This window comes from Amblyomma americanum, chromosome 3 (assembly GCF_052857255.1).
Source record: "Amblyomma americanum isolate KBUSLIRL-KWMA chromosome 3, ASM5285725v1, whole genome shotgun sequence".
NCBI lineage: Eukaryota > Metazoa > Arthropoda > Arachnida > Ixodida > Ixodidae > Amblyomma > Amblyomma americanum.
Window position 1 is genome coordinate 157,872,699 of NC_135499.1, and position 22,319 is coordinate 157,895,017.

Consider the following 22,319-nt stretch of genomic DNA (forward strand, 5'->3'; position numbering starts at 1 on the left):
CAAAGAGGGTTATTAGATATTTCACCTTTTGCTATTCATCACCTTAAACTAAAATGGTCCTCATATTTAGATGTAACCACGCGCATGCTTACAGATTTAGCGTTCATCCGGGTGACGCTGAAGCTACATGTTGAAAAAGTACCTCGTTTATGGTGTATATAGGTGTTGGTTCAACTGCGCTTAAATTTTTACAGAACGAGAAGACACTATGAACAACCTACTATGCCCAGTTCTCGCCATTTTGGTTTGTAGGGCTTAACGTCCCACATCGACTCAGGCTATGAGGGACGCCGTAGTGAAGGGGTCCGAAAATTTCGACTAGCTGGGGTTCTTGAATGTGCACTGATATCGCACAGTAGACAGGCCTCTAGCATTCCGCCTCTATCGAAATGCGATCGCCGCGGCCGGGATGGAACCCTCATCTTTCGGCTCAGCAGCCGAGCACCATAAACACTTAGCCACCACAGCAGCGCACCTGCAGAAATATTGTGGTCAGCAGCTCCGCAATGAGGGAATTCCTAGAATTTCTTAAATGAAGCAGTATGCGTTGGAATCGACATCCACCAACTTGCCTTTCTTTACAATATCAGCGATATCACGAGAGAGTACTAGGCAAGCATATTAATCCTTACTTTTTGCTTTTAACATTTGAGTTGGGTCACTTCGGTAAGCGGAGCGTTTGTAATGTGGCCAAGGTCAGTGAGAAAAAAACCCCTAAATGCACGTGATTCACACACTCAGCTCTAATGCGAACATGGTGCAGCTGAAGCTGTCCCTACGGCTCATTTTTCAGTGATCTCTTTATATGACTGTCCTTTCGGACACTTATATTAACGCACCGACTCGCAGAAGCACCTGTGTCAGTGCTGACGCTATAGCGCTATAGTGAAGGCGGAGGTGAGGGGTTTGGGCTCCATGGTAACAGTCGGCTTACGACGGCGTATCGGTGCGCGCTGTAGGTGAAATGGGTGTTGTAGCTTTTTGGGTATACTAAAATTTTAGCAAAATAATACTAAGAAAACACTGAGAAAAATTCGCAGTGGCTTAGCTCGGGTATGCCAAGATACATGTAGCGAGAAGTGCGTTTCCCTGGCTGAGCTTGTTTTTTCGGAAACTGGAATGGTGTGATCAGCCACACGACGGGCCTTCACATCCTCTTCTGTTGGTTCCCGTTGACTGACGCCTTCCATAGGCTCCATCTCGGCGGCTATGCGCCGTCTATTACGCTCGGCAATCTGGCATCTCCGTTTGGCAAGGCGTTCCTCTCTCTGTTCGGGCGTCTCCGCTGGTCTCTTCGCCTTCTGACGCTCCTTTTCTCTTTGTTGTGTAGCCAAGTGCCAGGCGACAACCTCAGGATCGGAAAAGTTAATCTTCTCTTGTCTATGCCGCTTCTTAGCAGCGACTGCACTCTCCTTCTCTGCATGCATGTCAAACGTTGCGATACAGACGGCCATTACATCTCCGCCTTTTATACGCAATGCTGCGCATGCGACGCGCGGTTGGGGTGATAGAGATAAGCGCGGCGAGGCGGCGACGAAGAACGCGGCGCAGCTGTGGGGTCTCTTCGGTTACCATAGTACCGGCGCATGCGCACAACTGCTCATCCGCGTGACGTCATGCTCGGCTCCGACGGTGGAGCGGCCGCGCGGCCGCGGCGACGGCGAAGCGGACGTCGCACTTTGCTCCTTTCCGGTTGCCATGGTAACGGCGCATGTGCGCAACTGGCCTCTCCCATGCACCGAGAAATGTTCGACTGGTAGCCCAGTGTAGCTCTCGCTACAAAAACGAGCAACAAATAAAGGGGTCGCAGCTGAGGAGCACATTTTCTCCCAAGCCGGCAGCATTTAGAACTCAGCTTTAACTTCACGCAGTTCTACTTTTAGATCGATCTACTTCGCAAGTCATTCTAAACTGGGCCGTACGAACCAAAGCCTGGCACACCTAACGAACGAGAGAGTGCAGGTGCCGCACATCTTTTTATGTCTGTTTTTTTCTCTTCGTTTTCAGCTTTCGTTGAACTGATAGTAATCGTTGTGGGAGTCCTCGCTTACTTTCCAGTACTATTATGAGGGCTTTTTTGGTTAATTTGGCATATACAATGACCAGGGCGCAAAGTTTTCAGCAAAATAAACTGAAGGCTAAAGAAAGTACGTCTTTCTTCGATTCTCGTTGTTGTTGCTGCTCTAACCACGGATCAGTGCGCAGTGGGTTCATTGAGCAACGGTGCAACTCCGGACAGCGCTAAACATTTGCTGGCTTTTATCCGCTGCAACTCTAAGTCATGTTCACAGGAACGCAGAAAACTCCCTTCATACAAGAAAGTTCGCGTTGGCAGCTGGTAATTTTCGCCTGACTTAGAAAAGGCGTGCCCAATTCGCTTGTAAATGTACAGTGGAGGCTTTCCCAACCCTCGGTGCGGTGTGCTCCAATTATTAAACCTGTCTATCTCCCGCCGGCCAGCCCAGAAAAACTTTGTAGAGTAGTTATTAGCGGGATGGCAAGTTCGGCTAGTTGGGGCGCGTCTTTTGAAATGAGAGTGGTAGTTAAAAAGTTACACCACACAAATTTTCACTTTCTATTGGTGCTGCACCGATATCGCAAGATTGCCAGTGTGGGCTGAGTGTCATGCGTCCCTTTAAATTCGTCGCACCACAGCCTGAACGCATGTCCGACATTCTTGGACAAAAATTTTGAATATTGAAAAATTTAAGGAGCTGTTATGGAAATATTGAAGGCAATGGTCCGTTCTTCCGATGTGTAGCAAAATATTTCTTCTAGAGTGTTTCCATCACAAGCATCGAACAGCTAAGACTGCCATAGAAACCCAATGGGGTACGCTCTTGACGATAGCAAAAACGCCAATAGCAAAAAAAAAAAAATGCGAGCCTGTCGACGGGAGATATTCTCGTGTATTCATTGTTATAGTGAAATTTACAATAAGTAAAAAATTCTGTTCATAAACTCTTTCCCATTCAAAAATGTTTTTGTCCATAATGGTGGGGTATGAAGACATCTCGTAAATTTTAATCTGTATCCAGGACCAATTATGAATCGCATCGTGCTGCTAACATGCAGGCGACGCGCTTAAGCGCGTTCTACTGAGCTGTTTGAAAAGGACATGAATCAAAGATAATAACCCAATAAAAATCGGTGAGCAAGAAAGTGCTGTTTAACGAAGACAACGCACCATCCAAAAGAAAAAAAAAAGGATTGTTGCTGTGGTAAACCACATGATTTGAGGCTTCGGATGAGTTACTCATCGCCTTACCTCCCAAAGAGATTTGCAAGTTAGGTCTTTTGATTTTTAGAGCGCAGCTCTCAGACGCCCTTTCCTGCGTTCCTCGTCGTCTGCGTAACCGCTTGTCCGAGTAGCAGAGCGAAACGCCACCCGAAAGGTGGCTGCCACAGGAAGATCCCGAAGGGTGGCTGGCAGAGTAAGACGTCACCCGACAGCGGTGGCAGGTGGTGTTTGAAGAACTGAGCTCAAATCTCACATTACCGGCTATCGTAATCGTCTGGCACTTTTTTTGTAGTCCCCGAACTTCGAAATCAATCACCGGTGTTAAAAAAAAAAGTTAGAGATCACTGCGGCGACCAGCAATGGGAGATTGCGAAAGCAAACGCGTCAGCGCGCACACAATCACACAGCGAGATACCGCACCATTCGACGCACACGAAAGGAACCCGTGCACTCGACGGCGGCGAGGCAACGACTGACGCAAGACGGAAGCGCCGAAGCGGAGGCGACGCCCACGAACGTTGTAGAAGGTACTTTCCATCGCGCCACCGCTCATCCCACCGAGGCGCCGCCCTCTCCTCTGACGTCACGGTGAACCCATTTCAACGAGGCGACATGACGTCATGCGTTACAATGGCAGCCGCGTTGGCGACATCTCCTGTCACTCCAATCACATATCCGTGTTCACAATAGGTGGTGTCCAATCTGAACGAGCCCCAAAACATTCTGGGTACTCCGACTTCCGGGTCGTTCGGCGAGATGCGTGTGTTCAGCGCTTTGCTTGAAACGCGGAATTGACGAGCTTGAATTCGGCTCTTCGTGTGTTAATACGCGCGAATAAAGTCGTAAAAAAGGTGAGCAAGCTGTACGTGCATTATTATGTCCGCGCTCGACGTTCCGTATTTGAATTAATGGCGAAAAAGCGGCGCAAGTGCGAACGTTTCGGCGTGCGTCGTCTGCTCGCGCAGAAGTTTAGGACGCTTCATTCACTCGCTGAAAAGTTCGCCTGTTGTTACTCGGCTGCTGCATTGATCTCTAATATATCTTAGGGTAGTTTTTACCGAGAGGTTCCGCGCTATTAGGCGCTGATTATATGGACTACCAGCAACCGTAGCCTAGCATTACAAGCGCACTGCTACACACATTGTAGCAAGTGGCTGCGACGGCGAAGAGCTTGCATCATGCAAATGCTCGGAGGACTTGAGGTACTTTTCCTACACCAGCCGCGGTGGCCTAGTGGCTAGCGCACTCGACTACCGAGTCGGAGGAACCGGGTTCAATCCGGGGCGCGGTGGCCGCGTTTCGATGGCGGCGGAGCGCGAAAGGTGCCCGTGTGCTGTGCGATAGAACCCGTCTAAACTAATCCGGAGCCCTTCACTACGGCGTCCCTCATTGCCCATGTATCGCTTCTAGACGTGGCACCATACAATTTGCAATAATTTCTGATTATCTAGTCTACAAAGCTTTCATGTGCACTGCATCGGAGCTGCAAGGGTTTCTTGCCACGCGGTAGCACCGGAGCTGCGTTGCCTGCAAGCAAGGTAGACCGCGTTTTAGTTGCGCTAAAATTGGCACATGCGGCACATTGAGCTCCTCCCTAAATTCTGTACTTAAAAATGCTTCGCAATCTTAGCAAAGGTGCACAATCTGTTTTACTGTCGGTTAAGTTCTTGTCAACTCAACTGCTTTTGTCGGATAGTTGCTATGGATTATGGAATAATTACTGCACTAGCTGACATACATAACAGCTGTCTAAAGCAGCTGAATGTAAGTTCGCCTGTAACGCAAAAATGCAACTGCATGATAAATGTGTTGCATTTTCAGTACTACTGCATTCTTTCTGCCAGTACGAATGGCACCGAGCATGCACCTAGACTTTGTGGCTGAAAACCTCTACTAATATGCGTCAGTGGCATAGCAGCTATTCCAGCACTGAGAGATTTGCACCTATTAATTGAGGCTTTGGAACGTCCACAAGAACCTCACTCACACACAAAATTAACCACGCATAGTTACACACTGCAATGCATTTCACTGCCTGCATGGTGGTGTGGGACATTACATGCCATTTACATATAACTTGCAGCTCTGAATGTTAAGAATTCCTGTGCTTGATTTCTCCAATCCTGTTTGCTGCATTATGTATTATGTAGATGAAAAAGAAGTACTAAAATAAATGCTTTGTTTTATGGAATCTCTTGAATTTTCACTACCTTTCAGAATGTAAATAAATGTGGCTTCCCATCCCGGCAGAGGAGAGCCTGTAGCCATTTTGCTGTCGTGAACTTAGTGCTCAGAGCCTAGTCGAAGAAGCACCAGCCAATGTACGGACAGTTATCCCCAATGGCAGGCACCTCAGCTGTTGATGCATACGTACAGTGTTCAAGGCAAGGTAGGTAAGTAATGACACAATCAGCTAGGCAGAAGGTTAGCTTGCCTTTTGTTTTTCTTAATGAAAACCCCAAGTTAAAAAAAAAGCATCAAAGCCTGCTGCACAACTTTGCTACAGGCACCACAACATAAACAAAGTCAGGCACAAAGACAAAATAAAAAGCAGACCGCATCCAAATACTGGACTAACTCTTCACATAGAGAGCTTCACTTTTTAACTGCAAACTGAGACAGTTAATCGGATGTTAATTGCAAACTCTTCTTGTCATGTAGGTAATAACATCTGATATAACCTTTGTCTTGCAAAAACTCTTGCAGGCACAAATTATACAGGACAGCATGTAATAAATGATTTTAATGCAGGAGATCTTAGTGGCAAATGGTATATTATATTAAATACCAGGGTAGTGCGTAAAAAGATCATGATCCGAGTTGTTTTCAGCATTTTCTACAAGTTCCTTTGACTAAGTCTAGTGCGATGTTGAACGAAAAGCATTCCCATCCAGTTTTAGTTTTCGCGTGAACACTGTGGGATAGCTTGTATGTTAACTGAGTTTGTTAAACCATCCCTAAGACACTGGTAATACCAAAAACCTGGAATATCGGTTAACACAATGTGTTCCTTAGCCTTTTAAAACTAGCAATTTTATTTCATGTTTATTAATCTTTATTCTTACGGATAATTGGCCCAACGGCCACCAGACCGGCCTCTGCCGTCCTTGCAGCATTTCGCACTTCTTGAAGCCACCAACGTCCGTCTCAATAAGTCAATTATTTAGTGAAATATTCCTATTGCAATCATGCAATGCATCACATGTAAGCTAGAGACGCAGACATTTATCTAATTCGCATGCATGTTCAGCACCTAGACAGTTTTCAAATGATGCATTGCTGCACAGCAACAGCTCAGTATTATAACATTTGTCTCAGATGTCAATTCTCCTACGTGCTGTACAATGAAAGGTGAAAAATAGCTAGACTATGTTGACTGCTGTATATTTTTTTAAGTTCGGATATCCTGAAATGAAGCTTCTCATAACTTAGTGTCTCAGAGTATGAAAAGAATAGTGGTGAATAATTCTTATCACTTTGTAATGTGATAACCTTGCCTGTCACACTCCCTCTCCGCACACAGGAAACGGAGAAACATAACTGCAACATGCGGGTCCATAGAAACGGGTAACTTTAACGTAACAGCTCGCTTATAATTTCACCACACCCACGGCGTGCTCATGTCGGTCGACTGCACGTCTGCTGGTGAAAATGTGTTTCACTTTGGGCGTGAAGTTGGGAAATATGTGCTCATAAAACAATTTATAAATACTAAAAGTGCTCGTAAACATATACTGCGACAAGCAACGTCAGGCAATGGGACCGCCGCCGTGGCCGGTGTCGCCGTTTCGACAGCTCACGGTTGTGATAGCATAGGCCTAAAATGTTAGCTCCGAATTCGACCAACTCGCATGCAGCACAAATTCCTGAGCAATAAATCGTTCTCTCCTTCAACATCTTGCCGAGCTGTAGTTACGGAGGCCGAACAGCACATATCTGCACGCCTACGACAGCGTGGTTCTGCCGCCGTCATGCCAGACCGGCTGTGGCCGAAGTTGTCCGAGGCAGAAATTCGTACTAGTCAAGGAGAGAAAACCGCCTACTTAACCAAATCCACAAACTTCCACAACGCTCTGAAACGTTTACCACCAACAAAATGCTCGAAGCAAAGCCAAGAGTTGTCCGTGGAGCTCGTAGCAGGCAGTCTGCCAGCGGATCGCAACGGCGTACTGTTTTCGCCGTTCAGTACTTGACGGCACTTGGAACATGTTGCATTCCGTTGCAGTGAAGTTGCTGCAGTTTGAGGCAGCGCACAACATCTTTTTTTCAGCGATGTGAGTGTTAGTATTAAGGAAAGAAAGGTCGAAACCGCACGTCTGCAAGCAATGAAACCGCAGCCTGAACAACCTAAAGTCCAAATTCACGTGACTGAGCTTAGCCGTGACGCAATATCCGCCGCATATTGGACACCACCTATTGGCGCCAGTGCTGTTTTCTCGTCCCCCTACTATATCACCATCCAGCCCGATTCAACTGTCTAACGCAATTTGCTTGTAATTAATTAACTACTTACTTTATATCAGTGAAACTTCTTTCCCCTAGTTATCACTCATGAAACACATTTAAATTCAGTTCAAACTTTTTTCAACTGCTTTGCCTATTTTCCACTAATTTGCCGTCCAGGTTGTTTTTCCGTCTACTCACTATATCGACGCCCGCGCTATTTTGTCGGTGTTATGAGATTTCTGACTCTAATTAATTAACTATTATTTGTATCGACACATTTTTTTTCCGCAGCATCCCTGCATCATCCTCTATCGATTACAGCCATTCGTTTGATCTTAACTCTTTTGAGAACGTCACAACTGCTGCCGACACGCTTTGATGACACGACCCCGCCGACATAACCTAGTAATGCTTCAGCATTAAAAGCATCATTCAACAAAGCAATAATCGCTGTAGTCGATGCGTGTTCCGCTCACTTTGTCAATGCCGACTTTTTTAAGGGACAAAGCAAGGTTTTTTCTGAAAAAAAAAGAGAGATCAGACTCAGACATTCAAGGTCACAAGCACGATCCCATCTCCATCCGCCTAAGCCAAGGGGCATGATAACGTACAGCCTTAGTAAAAAATTCTAAACCCATTGTGTTTGCTTCAGGGTCATAATATGCCGATCCTTCTGCACTTTCAGCGTTCCAAATCTCTTGAAGGAAAGAGGAGCTCTCATCCTCGCCCTCCAAGAGTTAGGACTTCCGCAACGCTACAAGAACCACATTGCACGGCTTCGCAGCAAATCTCTTGGGCGCCTTACTGTCCACGAAGGCTGTACGATTAATCAGCACAGGACTAAACTACGTGAAGAGTCTAGACAGGCAGTCTGGTAGCAGCAGGTTTGCAGTGGCTTTGGGCCACTGTGCTCACTTACACTCAACTCTCTCTCCCCCCCTTTTTTACTTCTTATCTTCGCATTTTTTTTCTGTTTGCAAGAGAAGCACAAATGTTTTCCAAATCCTTTTTACTTTACTTCTCACGCGGAAGTATTTTTATTCTTCTATTCATTGTTCTGCTTCAATCTCTCTGCCTTCTTTTCCAAACAGAGAATAGGGAACTGCGGGGGGGGGGGGGGGGGGGGGGGTGCACAGCCCGCAGTGACAGCGGCATCTTCAATCATCGCCGCGGAGGCAGCAAATTTGCTGAATCGTGTGCGACGGATGCGCAAACCGCTCGCGCCGCTGAGTTTTTTCATAGACGGAGCGGAAACTTTCGCATCGCTTCCTTTTCCTCCCGGAAAGAGTGCTCTGTGGGTGTAAGCGTTTGCTGAATCTGCAGATTCCAGATATGGAACTCGTTAGGTGTAGAAACAGCCCTTTTTGCGCCCTTTTTGTACAAAACGTTTGTGCCACCAGCTCGCTACTTCACCCTGCCTTTTCAGTGCCCGCCAAACGAGCCTCGTGCCTTTCAGCGTAAAGAAAAGCAATTCCTGTTTCTGCCGAATTATAACACAAAAAATGCAGGCACGTGTTCGAATTGTTTTCAATTTCATAACTTCCAGACTAGAATTAAGCAGCAAGGAATGGTGACAAGTTCTCCTATCATGAAAGAATCTGAAATTTCTTGGGCTCTTACCAGCATGGCTTTAGGTTGTGGTTTTCGGTTGCGCACTTTGTTAAAACTGCACACGACTTCGCACAGGCGATCGGAGAATAGCAGCAGCATGTTCGCATTTACCGAAAACCTTTGGGCTGGTTTCGCGCCTACATGTCCTGGCAAAATTGTTTTTTTTTAATCTGCACAAAAACGCAGCGAGTTGGATGATATTTTACATTACTCACTGTAAGTACTTTGTTAAAATCATGTTGAAGATCAGGAGTGCTGCCTGGAATTTAAGACATGTCAATGTGTTCTGTTTTGGGACCTGTCTTGTTTTTACTTTAAACAAAACGCGCAGGAGACGACTACACAAAAATGTTACGGAGTGTTTATTTGCAGGTGACTGTATAATATACTGTCACGCGTGAATGCGGGAGATCACTGATCACAAGAAACAGCGGCGGGCTTCGACGAACGTCTTGACCACAGCTCCAGATCGCTTCTTCTCCTCCTTCTTTTTGAAGCGGCGCGTGCTTCAGGTCAGCGCTAAGCGAACATGCGGAATGCACCGAGTCACTGGCCCCCCGGAAAGAAATAGCGTCGTCCCGATGCGTAGCCTGTGTGTTTAAAAAAATCACTAAGGGAAGCATGATGTGCGCGCGAAAGACTAGCTTTACCGCTACCGCTCGTAGTAAGGTTTGAGACGGACAACGTGTACCACCTCAGGGTGCAGGGATCATCGAGACTTCTGAAAGCCGTCAGGAACGACCTCATAGTTGAGGTCTCCAATTGGCCTGATTACTTTGTAGGGTCCAAAATACCGGCAGAGGAGCTTTTCGCTAAGTCCGCGTCGGCGAATGGGAAACCAGACCCACACACGGTCTCCTGATGTATAATGAGCATCACGTCGTCGGAGGTTGTAGTGTTGGGCATCTCGGCATTGTTGGTCGAGAATCCTCACCCTGGTTAGCTGACGAGCCTCTTCAGCGAGGTGCAGGAAGGTGTGAAGATCCGCATTTGGGTCGATGTCGTCCACATGCGGTAACATGGCGTCCAGCATCATGGTCACGTCGCGGCCGTAAACGATACGGAACGGTGGCATGTTTGTCGTTTCCTGTACGGCCGTATTGTATGCGAAGGTGACATATGGGAGCACTTCGTCCCAAGTTCTGTGCTGAACGGCGACATACATTGAGAGCATGTCACCTAGCGTTTTGTTTAATCGTTCCGTTAAACCGTTCCTCTGAGGGTGGTAGGATGTCGTGTTTCGGTGGTCTGTATGACTGTGGCGTAAAATCTGCTGTAGGAGGTCAGCCATGAATGCTGTACCCCTGTTGGTGATTAGGATCACCGGTGCACAGTGACGCAAAACGATCTGATGGATGAAAAATTTTGCCACGTCAAGGGCTGTGGCGCTTGGCAGAGCTGATGTTTCCGCGTATCGTATCAGGTAGTCAGTTGCCACGATGATCCAGTTGTTTCCCGAATGAGAAAGAAGGAATGGGCCCAGCATGCCCATCCCGATCTGCTCGAAAGGCGACGATGGTGGTGCTATAGGCTTCAAGAATACAGCTGGTTTTGTTGAGGGCACTTTGCGACGCTGACAGCCTCGGCACGTTCTGACGTAGTGTGCAACGTCCGACTGAAGGCAGGGCCAGTAATACTTCTCTTTGATCCTTGCAGGCGTGCGGGCTACACCCAAATGTCCAGAAGTCGGTTCATCGTGTGAAGCTTGAAGAATTTCGTCACGTAGGCTCGTCGGTACGACAATAAGGTATTGCTGATTGTTTGCGGCGAAATTTTTCTTCATGAGGACACCATGGCGAACGCAGAGTGACGCTACCGAGCGCTTGAAAGCCTTCGTTACAGTCGGGCTGGTACCGTTAAGAAACTCCTTGAGGTGCTGAAGTTTCGGGTCGGCGTATTGTTTTTCAGCGGGGCTCGTTGCACTGATCGCATTTAAGATGAAGTCGTCGTCGTAGTTACCGTCCTCCATTGGGGATTCGACCGGGGTGCGCGAGAGGCAATCGGTGTCTGAATGCTTCCGGCCGGACTTGTACACCACTGTCATGTCGTATTCTTGGAGGCGCAGACTCCATCTGACAAGGCGGGCTGACGGATCTTTGAGGGTCGCGAGCCAGCACAAGGCATGATGGTCCGTAACTACAGTAAAACGTTTTCCATAAAGGTAGGGTCGAAATTTCGACGTCGCCTGTCAATACTCTTAAATATAATGCCATGAGTATCACATCACACGGAACTAGGCTTAAGGAAGTACCGGTAATCAATGTGCACAGTAGAAAATGAAAAGGAGTAATGAAAAAAAAAGTATTGTACCCACTTACCTTTATTGCCCGGTTTAAACAAACTTGACTTATTCAAAAATGAAAGGGTACCTTCTGTGTCTTGAATTATCATACGGTGTTTTCTCTCGAATATCGCGCTCCGCAGCTGTGCATTCTCGCAGTGATGATTTTAATTTAATTTTTTTTCGCCCCACTTAGCCGTCTCAGTTTCGCATACTTTTTTTTTGATGTTCGTAATAACGTCCTTTTTCCTGCAGTTGCGTGCGCAGCCTGTCGCAAGTTTTCTAGCCCTTTCCTTCCTTGCCTGTCGGCGTTTTTAGTGCACAAATACCAGAAGACTGACGGCCCACTTCTTCTCGTCCTTTTTCATAGTTTGTCTTCAAACGATATTTTACTCTGCGCTTCCCGTGTTGCAAAGGATGACCGACCAATATCCCACAAAGTCGGCTCATTTTCAACAATGAATTTCAATACCAAGTTTGCTGCTTCCTTCCCAAAGATATCTGAGGGGGGTTGTAGCTCGCTTTGGCTATCTGCAAAAAGTACCACATCATCCACGTATACTAAAACAGGAAGACAATGGACTAATGTTAGTCCTTTTAAACTACACGCTAGAATTAAAGCCAGATATCGTCTCTTCTAGCATGCGTTTTATTCTCGCTGTATAAAACACGAACAACAGTGGCAACAAGGGACACCTCTGTCGTAAACCTGTTTCAATGTTCGCCTCCTCTAATATCCGTGTATATCGACCTCATAAGCGCTATACCGTCAGCGTCTAGTCCTGCTTCCGTTAGAAAGTCCCGCAGCAATTTCCAGCTTACATTTTAACGTGATAGCGCTAAAGTTTCTGTTACCCAGAAAATCCGGCGTCGGCGTTGTGAGCGAAAAATATGAATTGCGAGAAGTTGATCGGGAAGAGCAGCTTGGGTCGCACAAGTCCCACCGGTGGCAGCACCTGCCATCTCAGGGCAGTGGTGCATCCGTTAGCAGTGCTGCACCATTGCCCAGGAACCTATGAATGTAAAGTTGAGAATGACCAATTTCACATATATGGGCATCAACTCACTAATGCTGTCACGTCGTATGCTTAAGAGGGAGTTTTAAGTGTCCCCTGCAATTTTTTGAAATATGCCCTTAATGTCTGTAAAAGTAAACCATATAGGTGTGTTTTGTCAAAGCTATTTAAATACAATACAATACTCTAACTACGAAATCTTTGAGAAAGCTGCATAGCTTTCATTTGTAGCCGTATGGCTGCGCTTGGGTGGATGCCAATGAGTAATTGCTTCCTTATTACAAATCTACTCCACCTCGGGGGATTCCCCTAAACATTTGACCAACACTGTTGCTACTTCGAGTTATTGATCAATTCGCCCTCGCCCTACCATAAGCTTGCTGTCCCAGTTAGCTCAGTTGGCAGAGCGTCTGCTTCGATGAAGCGATGGTCCCGGGTTCCAACCCCCCGGACCAGGACGAATTTTTTTAACTTCGAAGTTTCTGAGAAAGCTGTATAGCTTTCATTTGTAGCCTCATGGCTGCGATTGGATAGATGCCAATGAGTAATTGCTCACTTATTACAGGTCTACTCTACCTTGGGGGACTCTCCTAAACATTTAACCAATGAGTTACGACAAACAGACTGTCCTCCAAACGCCTGTCCCGCCTAAAACTATTTTGCAGTTCTCCCGGTATTCCAGTTGTCTCTACACTTATGTGCAACTTTGTATTGATAGCCTGCATCCCAGGCCAATATACGACCGATATTATCGCGATTGGTCTGTATGAGTCAATCCTGGCTCATACGTTTGTATATCCCCAGCCAATCTTCTGGTACCGGCTTACTCTGAACGACTCTATTGAACAGCGCTTCATAAATTTGCGGCCCAAGCTCGATAATCAAGCTTATCAAATCTTAGGAACCCTTTCCAGTGCCCTCTTTCCGATGCTCACTATACGGTGGTCAGGTTGTGATCACGCCGCAAGGTCACATTACCTAGGCGGCCTACCTGCCTCCCAGGTTCCTCTCTGGGGACCACTTGCCAGAGCCATGCTCGTTGTTTTTGGCTTGAAGCTCGTGAGGTGCAGTGCAGTTAAAGAGCCGCTACTCGGGCGTCAGGAAAATCGGTGCCCTTGGGGTTGTTAAAATTATTCAAATTTTGGGCTAAACTGAAAATATAACAAAGGAAACTCAGCGGAAAACACAATTCTATCGGCATCCGAAGTGGTGCATTGTTCAACATAACAAAATTTCGCATAGTGACACTTGGTTGCTGAAACAGATGTCGGGTCATGGAAGCCAGCGATAGCGTAGAATGCGTGCCTAGTTTTACTGCGATGGCAGTGACAGTGACACTTGCCGAAAATGCCGTCGTTATCAGAGTGAGGATGTTGTCAGTGAAGCCTCAACCCTCCAAATTACCACTAGCAGCCCCCCCTCGATCTCCCCTATCTAGGGAATGCCCGCCTACCCACTGATACCCTCGATACATTTCCTGGTCCACCCCGTATCACTTTTAACTCCAGAAGCGCTACTCGCCAGCAACCTATCTACCTCTTCCGCCCATATTCCGGAAGCCGTACAGCCGCTACACTCTATCTAAACACGAATACGCCTATATGGGAGTAAGAAGAGACTAAGCTATCCTCTAACGCTTTCCCTTTTATAAAAGGGAGTGCGCTGGAGAACAGTTTGCTCTCTTTTTGCTCGCTTATGTTAAGAATGGAAAGCTCACGCCGCAGCGGAACGAAAAGGCGAAGGAAAAATGGGATTAGAAAAAGCTGGTGTTCTGTCAACTTTTTGTTCGACACATTTGTCTTTTATTAAGCGTTGACGAGAGTTAAATTTGACATAATGTTACTGCAGTTCCTTGGGACGACAATTAAAATTTAATTAGACCTCGCAACGTTCAAAAATGTAAACCAAATCACATTTAATATATTTATTGGTAAAACTACGAATGAACTGCGGGTGAAAACTGAAGACTAGGCGCATTTTGTGGCGATGGCGAGCTGGTGATAATAAAGGGCCAAGGGGAATATTCGGCAGAGCAATTATTGGAAAACCCGGCCCTTCTCCTACTGTAGGATCCTTAAAAACAGAATAGATAGAAACCACGCACAACACGGATCGCGTGTGCTCTCAACTGAAGGTACTGTTTGCTGGTGTTTGCTGGTTTGGTGTTGACCATGAATGTAAAGAAGAAACTTTTAATCTATCTCTGTTTTTGTGCTACGCAGGCTTGAAAAATCGAAGACCACCAAGCCATTTGTGTTTATGCATTTTTGTGCTCATTACCAGAACGGACACAGTAAAAGCTAGGTTTCATTTTCTCGGCGCTAAAAGCGCGAAGATTGTTGAAAGGGCTCCCGATTACAGCGAAAAAATTCTTGAAAGCTCAGTATACGCCCAAATAAATGCAAAAAATACTTTCAAAATTGCTGCATCGAAATAAATATCATCTACAAAGAAGGAAGAGAGCAGAAGAACGGGAAAAAAGGTAGCTAGACAAAACAGGACCACTAACAAACCTTCCAAAGAAGGGCACTGAAGGTGATGACGTGATGTATGAGGTATGAAGAGGCGATGCCTATTCTGTGTGGCCGGTATCGCTGACTACGCATAAGATGAAGAGAACTAGATCGATGCGTGTCGTGCTCGGCAAGCGGACCCACCAGGTTCCAGTTGCGCGTCCTTGTCTGAAGAAGCTCCTGGTCGTAACAATATCCTTTAGATTATACAAGAAGTTAAAATATGATGACTAATGAACAACAAGCGTCCGGTGGTGAATAGATCCCTGGACCTTCGCATACCCTCTGTTCTTCCTTCTACCTCTAACGTGTGTGTTAGTAGTAAGAATCCTGTAACCTTCTGCTAGCCAGTGCCACTGCTGACAATAGAAAGCTACCGTGGTACTGAAACCGCATTGTGGAACGCGATCTAAGTTCTTTGCACGCAATATAACGTCGTTCATCTCTTTTGCAGTGCTATCCTGAAGAAACCTGGGGCAAGTATGACTGCGGGCTATTTTTGCCAGAATATATAATAGGCAACCACTTAAACGTCACTGAGCAGCGTAAAATATTGTGCAGGGACATGAGGGAAGATACATTCTTCATATCGTGAGAGCAGGTCGCAGAATGAGTAGAAGAAAAATATGAAGTTTGGGCGGCCGAGGACCAGTCGCTGCGTTACCATGTCGGCATCCTCCAGCCACGTTGTTGGGAGAGATGATGATTTCGAAAACCAAACCTGCACGCTGCTCAGTAGTGCTAACGTCACAGACATGGCTGACGAAGGCCCCGAAGAAATACTTGGTCCTCGATACCACAAGCGCGTCCGCATAGCCATCATCATTATCATGATCGTTACCTCAATAATTGGAAACTCCGTCGTCTGCTGGAAGCTCGTGGTCCAGCGACGTCACCGGCGTTTGTCCAAGGCTAGGGTACTGTTCCTGAACTTAGCCATTGCAGACCTTCTAGTGGCCTGCGTCACCATGACCTCTCAGGTGGTGTGGGAAGTGATGGGTCGGCTGTGGATCGCGGGCGACGCCTTCTGTCGCTTCTTCAAGTTCCTGCAGACCTTCGCGCTGGTCTCGTCCACATACATGCTGGTCACCATCGCGGTGGACAGACACATCGCCGTCGCCACCCCTCTGGCACCCAGTCCGGACCCATGGAAGCTTGCCGCTGCCACGTGGCTAGCCTCGTGCATGCCTTCGCTGCCCAACGTGTACGTGTTCCACAGCGTCGAGGTGGCGCCAGGAAAGTGCTTCTGCGCGTCCATCTTCTACGATCGTGGTACCCCGCTCTACCACCGCCAGATATACATGAGTTTCGTGTTCTTCATGGTGTTTCTTGCGCCCTTGGTGTTGCTGGTGACCTTCTACACGGGCATCCTGTGGGCCATCTGGAAGCACAGCTCGAGCAGCGGCAAAGTGGGCCAGCAGACAACCTCTGCGCTGCCCCGAGCCAAGGTGAGCACCTCTCTAGGATACACTGGGAGTAAATTTAAGCGCCACAGTTGAGAACGAAGAAGACCATGCATGCGCGTTTACACATGCACTCACGAGGACAGTTACTGTGCTCATGTTTTTGCCCGAAGGAGCATGCCTCTGATGTCAAGCCTCTGCCAATGTCACATAGTAAGCTCAAGTAATAACGCATTGTTCTCTTTTAAAGTCTTGCCCAAACATCGGTATGATATTTGAAAACTTGAGGACCATCTATTTGCGATAAATACACGGGGACAGGAGATGCGTAAAAGAAACTTTACCGACGATTACGGCACTCCCTAATGCGAAATTAGATTGCGGCATGAATTTGCGAATACTGAGACAGAAAATTTGGACGACGCTAAGCTACCCTTAGGAGTAGAATGAGAAGCATGGCCGCTTTGTCGCGCAAGGCCTCTAAACTATCGCACTGAAAGAACGCTCCTCATTGGTGTAGCGCGGCGGGTCGGAACCCTTGCCCGGTTGGGGCGTCCTCTCCCGCGTTTGCTGCGCCCTGCGAAAACACGTTGCAACATGCTTGTCTCATTGTTTGAAGGCGCCCTCGTTTAAAGAGGACTACGAGGCGCGTGGCCCGGACATTGAGTAGCGCGTGCCCATTCCTATAGTAAACTGTGCGGACTCCACAAACAGCCCTCATGTGTTTGAAAACAGCAGTTCATACAACGCCTTCAAAGTTTTGTTAGCATAGGAAAGCTAGCATTTCTTCCAATTTCCTTTGACAGATTCGCTCAGCTTCACGGTAATGTGTGTCTACTATAGCAGTTCTTGGTGTCGGTTCTGTATTCAGGAAGAAGCGCAAGGAAATGCATCATATTCTATGGCGGCCGTTGCGGTAACTGTGCCGGGAGCTCAAGCTACTTCATGTTGGCGAACTATCGAAGAAAACATGCCGATCTAGTTAGGAGGGCATCCTGTCATTATTAGGCTACCTGAGCATTTAAGTTATGAGATATGTTAGCACATACACGTTTATCACTCAAACAGTGTATTTTCATATAGTTCCGAGTGGTTGCATGAAGTGTTTATTTTCTCAAGTTGCGGCATTTCTCGTTCTGCGTGGTGGTTTGATCGTTTTCCGAGAAGGGCAGGGCCGCACCCACGACAGAAACATTGCATCTTCCAATTCGATTGCTTAACCAGGAAATCAAATGCTGCCCGAGCAAGTGAAGTCACAACATTACCTGAATAACAATATATAAAACACAACCTATCACATGACTAGGTGATATCCTCCTTTTCAGAGGATGTTAAGGCGATTCTCAATGAAGTAAAATGCGTACAACAATGTAAGAGCGCTCGCGAATGCAGTCACAATTACTAATTTACTAAATAAGTAGATTACTACTGAGGTTATTTACTTTACTCTATTTTAAGTCAAATAAATTTGATGATTTCTCGTGGGCCTTGACAGGCGCAGACTGTTGAGGGTATAGACAATAGGTATAAAGGCAACCCTAACAACTTATATATTTAGCACGCAAGAATGATATTTCTGGTTTTTAACATAGTATAATCCTGTCGTTCTTGAAATAGTAATTTTTGTTTGCCTCTTTGTATTGCCAATTATTATCAGAAATGGCCTATTGTAGGAATAAACTCGCATTCAGTCACAAGCAAAATGGCCAAATATGATCACAGCTTCGAGTTGACTGAGAAATCTGAGCCTTCTGTAGGCAGGTAAAGAAAAAAATGACTGTGGCCACCTTCAATGATAAAGGAACGAAATGATAAACTAGAAAAAGAAGTACAAAAACAGCTGCCGCATCCTATAAAACAGCCCTTATTGCAAAAAAGAAGAGAGATCAGTGAAGTGCATCTTAAGGTATGCTTTATGGATCTCAGAGAGTAAGCAAGCTGATGAAAGCATAGTAATTAGTTAAACAAACCCAATTCGTGTTCATCCGACTCCCTGGGCGACGCTCTAATTTTTCTTTACTTCGATGTAATTCCGATAAATTTGCTTCAGCCGAATATACACTGCCTTCCTGTTCGCGAACTACGCATAGGTATCACATTTGCCAAACGTAACCGAGGCACGAGGTTTGTTTCTAAACCATGTAGCGGAGCAATCATAGAGCCCCCTAAGCGCTAAATTTGCGCAAGGTAAGCAGAACCATTTTCATCTCTTTCCGAGGCATTTCGGTCCTGAGGGGTGCCCTACGTGCTCTACTGGACGGGCAACAATCAAGCCCCGTTGCCTGCCTTCTTTTGGTAATGACGGTGCTTTTATATATCTGCTGTTTTTCGCCTGTTCTTGCAGGCCATCAGCGGCCGTTTGTCAATGTCACCCCATGGCCATTGCAGAAAATTTTTTTCTCTCACTGCTTAAAAGAGTGTAGCTCTCGCTGCTTGTACGAATCACTAGTTTTAGGAATCGCTTCGAGTTTTTCCACACGGTTTCACTTTAAAATTGAGTACGTAGTAGTATATACCCTGCATTAAGGCGCGAAACTGGAATTTATCCCTTGCTTCTCACAAACGATAATCTGGTTTTTTATATGCACATGATGCGCGGCTCTTTCCACCTCGCGTGTACTGGAAAAACTAGGGAGCTGTTTGCAGAATATGCTTTGTGCGCAGGTTTTACAAAGCATTAGTCGTTATGCCCCGCCTCAAGGGGCTTACCTCGTACAATCTGTCTCGGTCGCTCGAGTGAGCATTTGCTTTGGAAACCCAAAAAAGGGAGTCTTGACACCAGGATCGTGTTGTTGCTTTAGTAACTGTAATCTGCGTACAGTTCTGGTTTGTTTTAATCAGAATGCTTTTGTTGTTCTGGGGAGAGTTAGAAAATGTGGAGAAAGTAGGTGAATTCATTGTATTCACACACACAACGGCCTGGTTAAAAACTGCTTTGGTGTCAGCCGCAGTCTGGCTGTGGTAGTCTCACTGCAGAGCGGGTGATGCGCAACTTAAAGCGGTTGTTGACGCTCTTAATAGCGGTATTCCTGGTGCCAACATGACTTTTTCAGTTGACATTGAGGACCTTTTCTACAGCATTCCCCACGATGAACTCTTTGTTGCAGTGCGTGAACTTATTTATCATTACAGTACTGTGAACTTTCAGAACACATTTGGCATGTCGGTTGATACCTTTTTGGAGTTATCTTTTTACCTGTCATCAACCGTTGTTGAATTCAAGGGATCCTTGTTCCTTCATAAAAGTGGAATATGTGTTGGCTCTAGCGTTGCTCCAGTGCTTTCTCAGATATTTTAGCAAAAGTTTACAGAAAACTTCAGGATCTTCTTCAAGACAAGCGTGTGTGCAAAGCTTTTCGGTACGTGGACGATTTTTTAGTACTTTTGAAGCTTTTACCTAATGACACTATGCCTGCAGCAGTAGACGATTTTTTGAGTGCTTTTAAAGCTTCTTCACGCGCCCTTAATTTCACTCATGAACTCCCTAACAATCATTCCATCAGGTTCCTAGAACTGCAAATAACCTTCTTTGACCGTTGTCATTTATGCTGGATGTTTTTACCTAAAAGCAAGAACGCTCTGTTGCCGCTTGGTTCTGCGCACTCTAAGATTGTAAAGAGAGGTATTGCGATGAATTGTTTCCGCAATGCACTGGAAAAAAGTTGCCACCACGCTATCAAAAAGAGCCTTGATAATCAGTTCCAACGTTTGGGAGCCACAGGGTTCCCTGAGCATCTTTTGAAAGCAGTGGCTGAATCGCTGCTTCAGAAGATCAAGAAAGAACGGACGAAGCCGGCTGACGGTGGAGCAACTGAACGCAAGAAATTTGAGGTCATGCCGTACGTGCATAAAGTGAGCCACAGCATCAAAAAAGTCGCGGCCAAGCAGGGAGTGAGTGTGGTGTTTTCTGCCCCTTGCAAGCTTTCGGGTCTGTGCTCGCGCATTTCTCGAGGCAGGGAAAGGAACCACGTTTGTACAACGCAGCACGAGAACCACTTCACGACGTGTGTCGCTCAGGTCGTGTAGAAGTTCCCCCTCACATCCGAAAGAGTATACATAGGCCAAACAGGTCGATGTATTAATGACCGGCTGCGTGAGCACCACTCCTCCCTGGGGTCTGATGACGGTGCGAACTTGTCTCGCCATTGCAATGAATGTGGGTGTTATCCACTGTTCAGCAATGTAGTGATTCTTGGTAGAGGCAAGGGTATAAGCAAGAGCGAAAAATCTTGGAGGCATGCCATATCAGTTTGTCAGGCCAAGATTGCATTAGCACAACTTCGGTGCGCTTGCTTGAGAAGGAATTTGCTTTTTTAGGCCGGTCACGGTAGAGGTGTATCTTGTGTTGTGATACGGCTGTTGCGCATGCTCTGCTGGGCTTGCTGGGACTATGTTTTGTCTAATAAATCTCAGTTGACAGACCAGTCGTTGTGGCGTGTACACTCCTTCTCTTGTCCCTTGTCTTTTGTGACAGGAGGTTTTTTTCAAGTTACTATGAACCAACTGGCCCGCATTTCAACCCTTAAGGCTGTAAACGTCGCGTGTATCAAAAAATACCCCTGCATCCGAATTTAATGCCAGCGAACACACAGCATGTTTTCTCCGTGGACACCCTCACCTCTACTGATTCCGAGTAAATCGACAACACTGTTTCAGAGTAGTAACCTGTTGTATGTTGGTCCTGGTTGGTTCCGGCATGCTTTAATTACGTTTATAGGCCAAGCTGAGAAAGGGCCGGTTTTTCTTCTTTCACTCTCCATCCAAAGACGCAGTTTTTGTATGGAGCCCTCCCTCACCGCTTCATTTTCACGTATTCTCAGGGTACGTGCAAAAGTACTACAAACATAATTTGACAAAAAAAAAACTTCAGCAAACACGATTCCTAATCACAAGGCGCTTACATGCCTCGCAAATTTGTTCTCATTTCCTTCGCAATAATCCAAGCCATACATGCCCGCCGACTTGTAAAAGCGAGTTGCATAAGTTCTCGAAAGTTTGAAAATCGCGATCACAGTTTTGTATTCCTAACCAGCCTCTCTGCGCTGAACTTCGTGCATTTGTGCGGGATAGACGTGCGGCGTAAGCCGATTACTTGGATAAACTTTGAAACGTGTTTTCAGGACGTGTAACCACAGCGTGTTTCTAAATACTTAACTAAAGTTTATGGTATAGCGTTCTGTATTTCAATGCTTTTGTCTCTTTGTCGAGTACAGGGCGACACAACTTACTGTTTCTGCCCGGTTTATGAAAAACGACACCTCAGCTTTGCACTGCATGGAACAAAAACAAAAAAAGCAGACTTCTCCTCACGCCTACTTATTCCACTCGCGTCGAGCATCTCCAATTTGGTGAGAAGTAGGATAAGAGCGGTGGAAATGCAATAGCACTTTGAGCGACGCCCAGAACGCATTTGCGCAGACGCTGAATGTCTTCCTCAGGGAGAGAGACGCCAGATTGCTAACACCCACTTCCTTCCTTCCTGAATATCAAGCAGCCTGTGTCTCTTCTCAGAGGTATTTCATAATCGGCGCACACGCGTACGGCTTACACATACGGCAAGCCCAGAGGCGCGGCTGGCAGAGAAAAAGAAAAGCGGAACCATCAGTTTTTGCCACGAAAGCTAAATGCGTCCCAATCGAGCGCCGGGAATCAATGCTTCAGTCCCGGTAAACTTTACGTACGATCGAAGATAGCGCAGGATCCTCCGAATGCTAGTCCCGTTTGGGAACCGCTGCTGGCTCTCCTTCCTTGTTAGCTGCGCTGATTGGCTGGCGGTCAATAAACAAAAGAGATCGATAGATGCAACGT

The 22,319-nt window shown here is 46.4% G+C and overlaps 1 protein-coding gene across 2 annotated transcripts in view; it reads left to right on the forward strand.

Moving 5' to 3' along the window:
- LOC144123411 (oxytocin receptor-like) overlaps positions 1 to 22,319 on the forward strand; it is a 67,878-nt gene that overhangs the window by 37,097 nt on the left and 8,462 nt on the right. The window contains exons 1-2 of one of the 2 annotated variants that reach the window (XM_077656245.1): positions 10,984 to 11,045; positions 15,563 to 16,556. In XM_077656245.1, the coding sequence (XP_077512371.1) occupies positions 15,735 to 16,556 (822 nt within the window). In that variant the 5' untranslated portion in view covers positions 10,984 to 11,045; positions 15,563 to 15,734. Of the gene's footprint in view, positions 1 to 10,983; positions 11,046 to 15,562; positions 16,557 to 22,319 lie in introns of those variants that run through there. The other variant, XM_077656244.1, reaches the window with a different exon arrangement.